The sequence below is a fragment of the Marmota flaviventris genome, chromosome 18 (assembly GCF_047511675.1).
Source record: "Marmota flaviventris isolate mMarFla1 chromosome 18, mMarFla1.hap1, whole genome shotgun sequence".
Classification (NCBI taxonomy): Eukaryota; Metazoa; Chordata; class Mammalia; order Rodentia; family Sciuridae; genus Marmota; species Marmota flaviventris.
In genome coordinates, this window is record NC_092515.1 from 58023186 (window position 1) to 58036428 (window position 13243).

Here is a 13243-nt window from a genome sequence, read left to right on the forward strand (position 1 = left end):
CTACACCTGGTACTTAGAAAAGGTTCAGGCTGAGATGGTCTGGTGGTGAGTGGTAAGTTCTATAGGCCTGTACTATAAGAGAGTAGAATACTGTTTTTGACCCATATAAGGCAACTTCTTATGGTTCAACTGAATACATCAATATATTCTAAAATAATGGTGGATATTAAAAATTACTATTTAGATAAGTTACATTATCTAGACTAAAATTATTTGGAAGTCCAAGAAAACAGAAAAAGCATGTGGAAACAGATATTTATTACAGAACATTTTAAAAAATTAAATGCCTTAAACAAAAAACAATACCATAAAGTGATAGACCTGGTAGCATGCAAATACTTCAGGTTGGAGAGGCATGTTTGCTCTTGATGAATGTACATATAATAAATTCCTATGACATTTGACTCCAAAACGAATGTATGAATCGGCTGGACATGATTATATGACTAATAATTTAAAGTAAAATATAATCTTAAAGGCAATTTAAACACTGGCATTAATCTATAGGAGTCCATTCAAGGTCAGCCACTGGAGAGCTATATAAAAAGAACTGAGGTAAAATCTTTAGGAAGCAATGCTGTGCCTATGAACATCTGTAAGATTCAGGCTCAACTTCCGCTTCTGATGAACCTGATTCGGAAAAGGATGTATAACATCCATTACACATCTGTTTCAAACACAGTCTATTTCTAAAATTACACATCTCTTTACAAATAAATATCAAGTATTAATAGCTGAAAGATGCCACTGGGATGGGCTCCAAAGTCTGCTGTTCTCATGGCCACCCCGAGACATATTTTAAGGCATCATTTTTAATCTTGGGGCTTTAAGAACATCTTCTTTGCTTTAACTGGTTTTATGTCTCCATTTTCATCTTCTTCGTAATTGGCACGGTCTCTTTTCTTGGCAAACTTTTTTCCAATTGTCCCCACCAAGGTCTCATATCTGTTAAAATGATATATAGCACAATTTAATTTCAAATAAAGTAGGAATCAAATCTTGTCAAGAATATCAAACCAAAGGCAACAAAAATAATAGGAGAAGTAGAAGCTATGATTAAAAGAAACAGTTTGATCTAAAAATTTATGAACTTTTTAAAGAATGACCAAATTACTTCCTGGTTTTGCTTTGCATTACTCTAAGTAAACATTTTTGAATACATGGAAGAAGCACTGGAAAGGATACTTCAATTGTCAGCTTGCCATAGGCGAAGTCATCTGAGGCTGTTGAGAGGAGGCAGACTGTAAGTCTTCCTGCTGGGGGCTTTGTTTTTTCATTTTTCTTTGGGGATTGAACCCAGAGGAACTTACTCACTGAGCCATATTCCCAGCCCTTTATATTTTATTTTATATTTTGAGACAAGGTCTTACTAAGTTGCTTAGGGTCTTGCTAATTTGCTAAGGCTGGCTTAAAACTTGCAATCCTCCTGCCTCAATCTCCCGAGCTGCTGGGATTACAGGTGCGCGCCAATGTGCCCAGCTCTAGGGTTTTTTTTTTTTTTTAAAGCTTCAGCAGACTGTAGGGTAAGAGAAGTGCACACAGGGTGCCAATGACACAAGGCCCAGCTTGTAAAGCTGTTCCCAGGTAACAGTTACCTTCTAGCCATTTCCTCATCTGACACATCAAGCTCTACTATCTCATCTTCATCTTCATCTTCTGCTTTGTTCTTAGCATTCATCTGAAGCATCAATTTCTGAAAAATACACCAATGTTGACCATGACGGCTAGCTAGACAAGGCTTTGTAAAAGGATATGGCATCAAACGTATTTGAAGGTGGAGAAACTAAAGTCAAAGAATCCAGAGGACATGTCAGAATTTATAAGGGATTCCCTGTAACACTCGATGAGCTCTGAATCACAGACAAGTAAGAAAAGCCCCACCACACTGTATTTAGTGCCAAGGAATTCAAGGTGTCTTTTCTTTTGCCTCATATTTAAGATGGGCATATGATACCACAATATAGTGAAAGGGCGAAAGAAAAAAATAGACTTCAGATTTCCTTTGAACTTCCCATCTTAGAGCCCAGTGGAAGATGTATTAGTAGAGGAGGATAGTCACTAGTAATCTGGATTGCATGTCTCAGTGGTGGGCGGGAGGGCAGGCAGTGCAGGACAGAAGTGGAAGCCTGGCCCCACATGATGCACAGAATCTGCAGCCAAGCTCATTCTGAGCTTCGGGGTGGAAGAGGCATGGCACGCAGTGTCTCTGAGCCATGGCCTTTCCTCCCTCATTAACCTCTTCGTAAGAGCTATTCTCTAACAGACTAAAAAATAAAATTAAAGAGGGGCTGGGGATATAGCTCAGTTGGTAAAGTGCTTGCCTCACATGCACAAGGCCCTAGGTTCTCTCTCTAGCAACACACACACACCTGAGAATAAAGTACACTACCACAGTTACAGTTGGTGGGGGAATGGCCAGAGGATGAGAAAGGCTGGCAGATGAGACAACAAGCTCAACTGGTTTCTCTAACACTCAAAGGACCAATAAGAAAATAGGTGACAGCCTTTCCCAAGAGAGGGTGTCTAGGATCACAGAACCAGCAACCAGCCCTGTTTTCAGGCACCCTCACATTCCCCTGCATCAGGCATACCTTGGGGGTGTGTGCCACCCAAACCCCGCTCTTTAGACATCCTACACTCAGTTTCCCTTTGTTTTTTTTCTTTCTGCTTCATAGTCCCCCTTTTCTTTCCATCTAAAGCTCAAATCAGGCCAAAGCAAAGAAAGTATATATTAAAACCAAACAGTTAGTGTTGGCTTTGTGTAAAGTAAACGTAACACCTTAATCATCCCATACTCCCTCCCCAACCTGCTACCCTTAATATAACCCTGCAGCAGGCTCAGTCAGCTGTGGCTCTCTAAAGGTGTCCTAGAGAAGCAGTCCTCACCTGAGGACAATTCTGCCCACTAGGACAAAATGTATGGCAATGTCTGCAGACACTTCTGGTTGTCATGACTGGGCTGAAGGGGGCAGTTGTGTGCACTAGTGGCATTCAGTGGGTAGAAAACTGTTCCAAGATGCTGCTGATCACCCTATAATGCTCAGGACAGCCATCACCAGAGAATGATCTGGCCCCAAAGATCAATAAAGCCAAGGGCAAGAAGCCTTGGCTTCAAGTGATATTTACAGAACTGAAAATTTATATTGGCAATGTGCATCCGGATGATCAAGTATGAGGTGGGACCAACATAAGTGCCAAAGTCCTATAAAGGTGTTAAATAAAGGTCTGCTTCTCTGCAAACCTGAGGCAGGAAATTCAAACAAACAGCTCAGCTACAAGGTGAATATTCATCTTTTGAACAAACTTTCCAAAGTATTCACTTAAAAGTCTATTTACAAGCTTTGATTAAAATCTGCCCATTAAAAAGTCAAATTATACAATTTTAAAGTAATATTATCCATTAGAAAAGATACATTTACAGATGCCAGAAAATAACTTTTCATAATAGCATCATTTGAATAAAATCTTGACACTCCAGTAAAAGACTCCAGTTGAAATTCTAGCACAGTGGCACCATCAGGGACCGTGTGCTGCTGTATTAAATTATCTACTCAATTCTTCCATAAAACTAGACTGCAACGCCTGCAATTTCTTTAAATAGCTACAGCAGTATTTCAAGACTTGTTATTTTCTATATAATAAGGAGAAATGATACCTGGTAGGGAGAAACCTAAGCTCAACAATTGGCAGAAAAAATTCAATTGGAAAAAATTTAAATTTGAAGCAATTATATTTAATACCTCAACTTCAGGATTAAATCCTCTGAATGACATTCTTCCATACAGAAGATCTTCACATAACAAGAAGCTCTGCTCCTCTATTATGACACTCCTAAATGGGAAAATAAACCTGTATCAATGGCAAGACTACTCATAACAAAGCAAAGCAAGTAAAAATCAAGACTGAAGGAAAAATCAATCTGATGGTTCTCAGTAGGATCAAGTAAAAACACAGTGTAAGATTTCTAACCCAGGGCTGGAAATAAAATCTGATTAATTCAGTCAGCAAAGGAAGGCCCTGGGAGATGAGAGCTACAGGCTGGAGGGAGGCACAACTCTTCTGAACACTATGCACAAGTACCTGCATGATGTACAGACCAAAAGCATTAGTAAACTTGACTTTTCCAAAGTTGTAGCAAAATTTCTTTGATGTCTATCTTCACCCCCCAATTCTTACTAAACATCCAGGAAAAAAAAAATACATAAATCAAACAAATAAATATGCAGGAGGAGCCTGGGCAGCTTTCACAGAGTGTACTGGCTGAAGTGTTTAGCTAACTACTTGGAAGACTGGCCCTGGAGTTCCCATAAGACCTTGGGAAAGCTGGATGAGCAAAAGTAGAAACTGGCAGAAATAAGGGTGATGAGGTGTGGAACTGAAACCAAAATCATTCTCCACAATTAGCCCAGGAAGAACAATGCTGGGCTAGGAGCCAACACTGGCACCAGAGGCAGCGTGGCAGCCGCAGTTCCCCTGAAACAGGACTGACTGCAGTGTCTCCAAAACCATTTCTCCTCAGAACCGCCAGTTCATGACCCTGAACTCAAGGTAAGCTTCTCAGCTGGCTATGACCCTCAACAGGCCAGGAAAGCAAACATCTCCGTGTGTGGCTTCTACTCTTCAGCAGACTCACTCAGCAAACATCCAGAGATCGGACAAGGCAGACTCTCTTCCAGAGGCTGGGAACAGCCAGGAATGAAAAAGCCTCTGTTCTCACGGCCCCAGACAATAAAGAAAACATTGCCATCACACAGCAGAAGAAAATTAGCAGGTTTTCCATTCCTGGCCACCCAGAGCCAATTAAAAAACAGGGCAAAATGTGGAACAAATATTTTCTGACTACGTCAGAGCACTGGCTGACCAAGAAGAAAACCCAATGGAGTGAGCCCCGCCATGTAGGGCTTTCTGCCCTGACGCAATATCCAGATTGTGGAGGAGGACGTTAGAGACAAACAGCACAGCCCTGCTGATGTGAAGACAAGCTGAAGTTTGGAATGACAGAGGTGGCTAGGCTACATGGGCCAGAGACACACAGGAAATCCAGGACCTGCTGTGGGGTCCCTTCAATCTCTAGCTGAACACTAAGCTGTGCCAGGTGAAGCCACAACATCAGGAGAAGAGCTCTCACAGATGCCTTCTGGGAGAATAGTTATCTGATGACTCAGTTTTCTGTGGCTGCTGTAGCAAATTACCAGAAAATTGGTGGCTTCAATCATTAGAAATTTAGGCTTTTACCATTCTGGAGGTCACAAGTGCCTAATCAAGGTGCCAACAGGACAGTGACTTTAGTGGAGAATTTGCCCATTGCCTCTTAGGCTTCTGGTAGCAGGCAGCACTTCTTGGATTGGTACTACATGACTCCAACTTTTCATACATGGTCACAATGCCTGCTGTGTGTGTCAGATCGCCCTTGGCCTTCCTCTTACAAGATGTAATGATTTATCCCCCCAGGGATTCAAGTATTAGAAGTTCAGTCCCCAGTGAGGACATGTGAGGACGCCTGAAGCCTTTAAGATGTGCAGCCTGGAGGGAGGTCCTTAAGTCATTGGAGGGGTTGCCCTTGGAAGGGAAAGCTGGCTCCTAGAGTAATTCTCATGATGACAAACTGTTATAAAAATCTGAGCCTGCACCTGACTCTCTGGCTTCCTATCTCAAGATGGTAGCCCTTCATTCCCCATACACCACTCAGTATGAGGCACTCCCCCCACAGCCCAGTCATGTCCTTGAATCTGCAGAACTATAAGCTAAACAAATCTCTATATTTTTCAAGTTACCCAACCTCAGGCACTTGATTATTGTAATTAAATGAATTAATACATAAGAAAACATAATTGTATTTAGTTTCCACTCAGATAACCCAGGCAATCTCTCATTTAACGATCCTTAAGTTAACCATAGCTGCAAAGTCAATTTTGCCACCTAAGGTAACACAGGTTCCAGAGACAAGAACATTGATGTCTTCTACCCTACCATATCTGGAAAAGAAAACTCATCCTGCAACTATATGTTGAATAGATATTAGGGCTTGCACAGAAACGTGTCATGTTTGACTTCTGTCTAGCCAGAGAGCAGAGGTCAAGCCTACTCCCTGTGATATTGAGCAGAAAGGCCCTACCTTAGGAGTAGGGCTAATTAAACCTTAAAGCAGAATCTATCCGACCGACTCTAACAAAAACAATAAGCTGATCAGTGTAAATTAACTGCCTAATGGAACAAAATTCAACACTCTATCAAGGGAGACAACAAAATCTATGTAGTTAGTGAAGTTAACACACATAATGCAACACACACATGGAAAATGAGTAGACATGTAAGGAAGCAGGAAAATGCAACCCTCACACACACACACACAAAAAACAAACAAAAATCAAAAGAAAGATGATGGAATTAGTAGAAAAGAACCTTAGAACAGTGATTATAAATATCCTCAAGAATTTACATGAAAAAATGAGTACACGAAGAAGCAATTAGGGAACCTGAATTATGAATGGAAACTGGAAGAGTACCAGTTTATGCTCCTTGAATCACCCAATCTGCCAGTGTACAACTAGACAGTGCCATCTTTTCCTGAGTGAGGGCAAAAAGTTATTCATTACCTTCTAAGGAAAGTAATCTAAATGTCATTTTCTGTGTAGAGGGGGAAAACAAAAAAAGAATATTGAAAACAAGATCAAAACTGTCTCACCCTATCTGAGTACAGTGGTGCACGCCTACAATCCCAGCAGCTTGGGAGGCTGAGGCATGAGGATCACGAGTTCAAAGCCAGCCTCAGCAAAAGTGAGGTGCTCAGCAACTCAGTGAGACCCTGTCTCTAAATAAAATACAAAAATAAGGCTGGGGATGTGGCTCAGTGGTCAATTGCCTGAGTTCAACCTCTGATTAAGTGTCCCCCATCCCCCGCCAAAAAAAAAACAAACAACCCCAAAACAAAAAAAGCCCTGTCCCACCCTTCAGTAAACATCTGGAAGACCTGAGTAAGTTCATAAGGCAAAGCACAAATCCAGATTATGGATCCTCATGAGGACTGATCCTCTCCCCCATCAACACTATCTCCTGCAGCACTTGTTCCCTTCTCACCAATACCTTGCTCCCTCTGAGAGGCAAATGGAGAAAAAAATGTCTCTTTCTCCTGGTGGGGCAGATGTTCTGTCTTTACAGAAAGGCATCTAAACTCCCAAAAAGGCCCAGAAAATGAAGAAGGAATATAACATGGTAAATCAAAAAAACTATCAGGGGAAGAAAGGAGCACATATGTATTTGAAAATGTACACAGCATCTTCAGTTGGGTTAAGTAAAATCACACATGCAGAGCTTGCCAAGGCAAGAGAATTATTAGGGAACAATGATAAGGGGCTTCCAGAAGGATCTAGATCAGTAAATGAGATGAATCCATCACTCCTTCAATCAAAACCACTTCTTAGGCACCAGTCAAGCTTGGAAGTTGAGGGTCACTATCTTTGTGTGCTTTTGCAGTTCCAGCACTGGACTACTGATTGGCTCTGGGCAAACTACTGTTAAGCTGCAAGACGGACAGAATGGAAATGGGCAGCTCTTATGTTTGCTATGATGTAAGGTGCTGAGCCAAGTACCTGGAACACACTCTAGATTCAGTGAATGTGTGCTAGATGAATGGTCTTTAAAGTAGTAACAATTAAAAAAAAGAAAGACAAAGCTCCTGACCTGAAAGAGCCTAAGTCTAATAAATTAACTCTGTTATTGAAATAAAACTGGATGGCCTGAAGTACACACCTAATTTTGGAACTTACTGTGATACAGAGCATACTATAACTTCCAATAAAAAGTCCCCTGTTATTATCAGAGATGTATGCACTAGATTCCTTTATTCAACGAAAAAAAAAAAAAAAAAAAAAGACAGTGTTTTATAAATGATAGCCAGGAAGCCAGTAAAAATATATAAATCCAGGTAGAACTTTTATAGGTTTAAGTTTTTAGGAAATTATTTGCAAGGCTAACCCACGAAACTGAACATAAAATAACTTTATAGTTTACGTCACTGGACGTAAAATAATTCCTGTCAAATCTACAGGGATTTTCTTCTGACTGTCCCAAACATCATCAATATAAATTCTAATAAACCTACTCTTTTTCTTTAAGCTCTGGCAAATCCAAGTACCAGTGCTCCTCACTGATGATCTTCTTTTCTTCTTCCTCTAGTTGTTTCTTGGTTTCCGAGTCCAGTCCCCTTTGCATGAACTGTCAAAACAAAATCAGTGTCAACACTCTTGTGTGTCTTTACAAACAAACAGGCCTTCTAATGTAATGAACCCAGACCAGTCTTACATTTACAGACTCATTCCTAATGCATGTTGAGTGTTGCTTCATCTCAACACTCACGTTCTTGGTACACAAATACTCATTTATACCTATGTTTGGTACACATGGCAAAATGGAACACCCCGTGGCTGTGAATCTAGTACCTCCACTTTTAGGCATCAGTTTAGTCTCCTGAATCTACAGCATCTCAGAATACATTCTAAAGTTAGCGATTTAGCCTCCTTCACAACTGAGAACCCACAGTAGGCTTTGGAAAAGTACAGTCTTCGGGCTGGATATTTGCTATCATAAATAAAGTTTTTGGATGTCTGCTAGTATAAATAAAGTTTTATTGGAACAAAGTAATGCTCATTTAGTTCTAAGTGGCAATGGCAGAGTTGAGTAGGTACCCAAAAGACTACCTGGACCATGAGCCTAAAATATTTACTATCTGAACCTTTAAAGAATAAGTTCACCAAAGCCCATCCTAAGAGTCCAAAGGAATTAAAAACAAAAACAAGCACCTTTTTCTATAAGCAATCCATCATACTGGCAAACCTTCCATCCACATCGTTTTCTTTGTACTTCCTACCAGGATCACCCTCTGTCCAACAGCTAAAGTCAGTGGACATTAAGAGCCCAGAAAACAAGTGAGTTGGACTAAATGCTCAGTGATATCATATTTGCCTACACTCAGCTCCGAGTGAACAGCGACACTGGCTATAATGCCCCATGACTTCTCACAGCATATACTCTGCTTTTTCTGTAGGCAGTGTCACCTGGGATCCTGCTGGCTAAGTTCTTTCTTGTTAATGATGGAAGCTGCTAACTCAAATGGAGAACCTGATTAATATTCTCATCTCTCCTTTGCTTCCAACATCCAATTCAAACTTTCCCATTCACTTGGGTGGTGGCAGATTGTTTTAAGACAATTTCTTCCTTGTTAACTCCAGAGTCAGATCTTCGGTCCAATCCCTAATCACCAAGCACATCTTTATTTGGCTTATTCCAAGAGCAAATGCTACTGCTAAAATCTTTTCAGTGCTTGCTTGGTCAGTCTATTCCACTTCTCAAAACCAATGAGATCATAAACCATTAAACCAAGAAAATTCTGTTAAGACTCAAATTTTGCTGATATGCACAAAAGTACTTTACAAACCATATAAGTCATGCTACAATTTGTCCCCTCCCTTCCTCACCCTACTAATCCCTAATTACATCCAAACTTAACTCCATTCAAATCTTGCCCATGTAACATTTTCTCTTTAATCTTTAATTACACTTTACTTTCTTTTCTTGGAAATTCCATCACTCTCTAAATATGATATCTAACAATCTGTATAAGTACAGATGTTCCCCATCTTAAAACTGTTCAACTTAACGAATTTTTGACTTTATGATGGAGGCAAAGTGACACACACTGAGTAGAAATAGTACTTCAAATTTTGATATTTTCTTGGGCTATCCATATGCAGTATGATGCTCTCTGGTGATACTAAAGAGCAGCAGTGAGCTACAGTTCCCATTTAGCCACACCAAGTGGAAGGTAAACAACTGGAACTCTACAGTGTACTATGTGGTTAAGTTATGGTGTTCAATGGGTTAGATGTGTCATGCACTTTTATCCTCTGTTGATTTATGATGAGTATATCAGGGCATAATCTCACTGTAAGTCAAGGACTATCACTAGCAAGTGCCAGGCAGAACTCTCAGATAAAACTGAGTTCCAGTCCTTACTAGCCGTGTAACTTCAGGCATATCACTTCCTCTCATTTGCCTCAGCTGTAAAGAGGCCATAGCCTCCTCAAAGGGTAACTATGTGAATCACATGATAATATTATATGGAAAGCACTTAGAACAGGGCCTGGCATATGGTAAAGATTATCAATATTTGCTATCTGTATTATCTAAGTTTTAATTTTGTCTTCATTCCTGTGTTTATTTTACCTACCATGCTTTATCTGGATTGTTGTTCCACTTTGAAAGTATAGGGTTAAAATGAATGAATTTCAAATCTTAAAAAAAATCAATTTTGTTTTAAGTTGGGTCACAATTCACTTCCACTCCACTGCCACAATTTTGTGCCTTGTCGGGGCCTTTCTTCCACCAACATATTCTCCACAGGGCAGTTAAAGTGATCCTGAAGAGCAACACAGCTCAAGAGACTGCTCCCTGTGCTCAACAGCTTCTACTGCTCATAAATTAAAGGGAAACAAAACCCCAAACCAACCCTCCATCCCGCCTGAAGCTCCCTGCACGCCGTGACCACGGCCTGCCTTCCAGACACAGTGGTCACTTTGGTTCTTGGAAACCTTCTTGTTTCCCTTCTCTCCCTTGAACTCGCCTTCCCGGAGCCGGGGACCCTCCCGCTCCCTCCGCCCGGAGCCTGGCAGCCCGCACACGCGTTAGCAAGCGCCCGCACCGGCCGGGTCGCGGGGAACGAATGAGCTCCGCCCGCCGGAGGCCCGCCTGCTGTCCCCTGCACGCCCGCCGCCTCGTCCTGGGCCTGGTCGAGAGGTCGGGGCCCTGTCGCCCCCCCCCCAGACCCTTCCAGCACCCGCGCACCTTCATGCGCAGTAGGTTCTTGGACAACTTGGTCTTGCGCTCGGCCGCCATGCTGGCTCCAGCCGCCAGCCTCGCCCACCAGCCCTCTGCGCGTGCGTGCCGCGGCGTGTCTGGTGACGTCACACGCAGCGCGCGTCGCCCTGCCCAGCCCGCGGCCTCTCCTGTGCGTCTCGCGCCCGGGCGCGTCCCTTCTGTTCGCGCGCCTCCTCAGCGCGCGTTCGGCTCGCTGAGAGGCCGGGTAAGAGCGTGGGATAGACTGCAGCTTGCCGGCGCTGGCCGCCCACCAAGAGGAGGGCCACCTCGGCCGGGCCCCGGGGGACTCCTCCCTCCGCGCCTCCCCACCCAGCCGCTGGCGAGGCCGCTGTGGCGAGTCCCCCGAATCCCCGCCGTCCCGGTGCAGTAGCTCCGTTTGAGTCCCCCATGGCCCCATGAGGCGGTTGTCACTGCACCGCCGGCCACTGGGAGCAGGGCGGCGTGAGCCTAGGCAGCTGGCTGCAGAACGCTCTTCAGCCCTGGGTTCCAAAGCTGTGCCCAAATCATCCCTCCCCCAAACGCCGTAGGCAGGGACAGGCGCCCGGAGCTGAGAGCCCGGGGTTGCTCCACCCCAAGGGGTAGGAAGAGCAAGGAGAGGAGGGTCACCTTAGCGCCCACTGAGTGCCCTGTGTCCCCCCCAGGGCTTCCTCAGCAGCCGCGGGTCCCACGCTTGGGAGGACACCGGCATTTCAGCCGATAGCAGCCTCGTTACACCACTCTTTTGAGCTGGGTGCCTTCCGTACCTTGTCCAACTCTGAGGAAGGTACTGCTGTCCTGGGTTAGGACCCGACAGGGTAAGGAACCTGCCGGATGAGTGTTAAAGCTGAGATCCAGAAAGCATTGGGGATTTTAAAAGCCCTGCAGATTTTCTCAGGGGTGTAAATAAAGGCATTAAAATGTGCTAAGTGGTTACAGAAACTCATTTATGCATAAATATGAGTGAGACCCTGGAGTACACAGCAGTGTGTCAAAAGGCATGACCGCCCTTTGTAGAAGCTGACAGTAAGTGGTGAGTGCCATGGTGGAAAGAAAATAATGACCCAGGAGAGACTTTTAGGGTTACTTTAGATAACATGGTCCAGAATGGCCCTTGTCAGATATTAGTGCTGATGTTGCTGCTTTATGAAGACTTGAAGGTAGTGTACTCTAGGTATACTAGAGGGTGTGGTGACTGTAAAGGCTGTGAAATGAGAATTAGATAAAGCCCCTCTTTTCATGGAGTTTGCCAGTTGAGTACCATAGAGGTTAACATCATGTAGGCTGAAGAGTGGCCTCCCAAAATTCATACAGTGAAGTCCTAGCCCCCAGTACCTCAGAATGTGACTGTATTTGGAGATAACGGCCTTTAAAAAAGTGATTAAGTTTAAATGAGGTGCGAATGGTGGATCCTAACCCAATTGACTGGTATCTTTGATAGGTTCAAACCCAGGGCCTTATGCATGCTAGGCAAGTGCCCTACCAATGAGCTACATCCCCGGCCCCAGTGTCCTTATAAGAAGAGAAAATTTAAACACCCAGATGCCAGAGGAATGTGTGAATAAAGGAAAGGCCTTCTTCAAGCCAAGGAGAGAGAGATTAGGAGAAGCCAGACCTATCAACACCTTGGTCTTAACTGTGAGAAAATCGATAAAAGGCACCCAGTCTGTAGAATTTTGTTATGGTGATCCTAGTAAACTAATACACCACATAATTAGCTATAGATTACAGTTAGGAGAAAAGCATGAAGTTCATGAGATGGTATGACAGAGGTACCTAAACCATTTTGGCCCGGAAAAGAAGTCTCCTAAATGGTGTGAACTTTAAGCTGAGATTGGAAAGAAGAGGAGTTAGCTGGCTGGAATAATCTAGTTGTTCCCATTCATGTGCTGTGATGATACCATCCATTCACTGAACTCTACATCTTGTAAAACTGAAACTCTGTACCTATTATAGAGTAACCCTTCAACCTCTTTCAACCACTGTTTTGCCATCTTAATTTGGCTCCTGATAGGATTTTGAAGGAAGTGCTGTGGGAGCACAGGTGGAAGAAGGAGCTCAGTTTGTCATCTGTATCCAGGAAACCAGGAGGTGACTGTGAGCCAGATTTTGAAGGATGAGCACGTGTTTTGCTGGCTTAAGAAGAGGAAAACAGCATTCCTGGCATATACAAGAGCACATGTACAGCCAGCTAAGGATGCACCACGCCCTCCCTGCGCACTTTTGCTGTTGTCAGTCTATTTGAATACTGGATTTTGATTTGTTTTCCTGAGACACTGATGTTATCATGTCACTCCTTGACTCCAAAATTTACAACATCTGCTGTTGTCAGTTAGATAAAGGTCAAATTCTTCAACTTGCCACTCAGAATTCTATATTTTTATTTCACTATGAA

The 13243-nt window shown here is 43.0% G+C and overlaps 1 protein-coding gene across 1 annotated transcript; it reads right to left on the minus strand.

Annotated features, from left to right (window-relative positions):
* Positions 1 to 239: 239 nt before the first annotated feature.
* Mphosph6 (M-phase phosphoprotein 6) lies at positions 240 to 10926 on the minus strand. Its single transcript, XM_027933148.2, has 5 exons — positions 10840 to 10926; positions 8102 to 8214; positions 3741 to 3831; positions 1596 to 1693; positions 240 to 945 (listed from the first exon to the last, which is right to left on the minus strand). The coding sequence occupies exons 1-5, from the start codon at positions 10888 to 10890 to the stop codon at positions 813 to 815; spliced, it is 486 nt and encodes a 161-aa protein (XP_027788949.1). The 5' UTR covers positions 10891 to 10926; the 3' UTR covers positions 240 to 812.
* Between the last annotated feature and the right edge of the window lie 2317 nt (positions 10927 to 13243).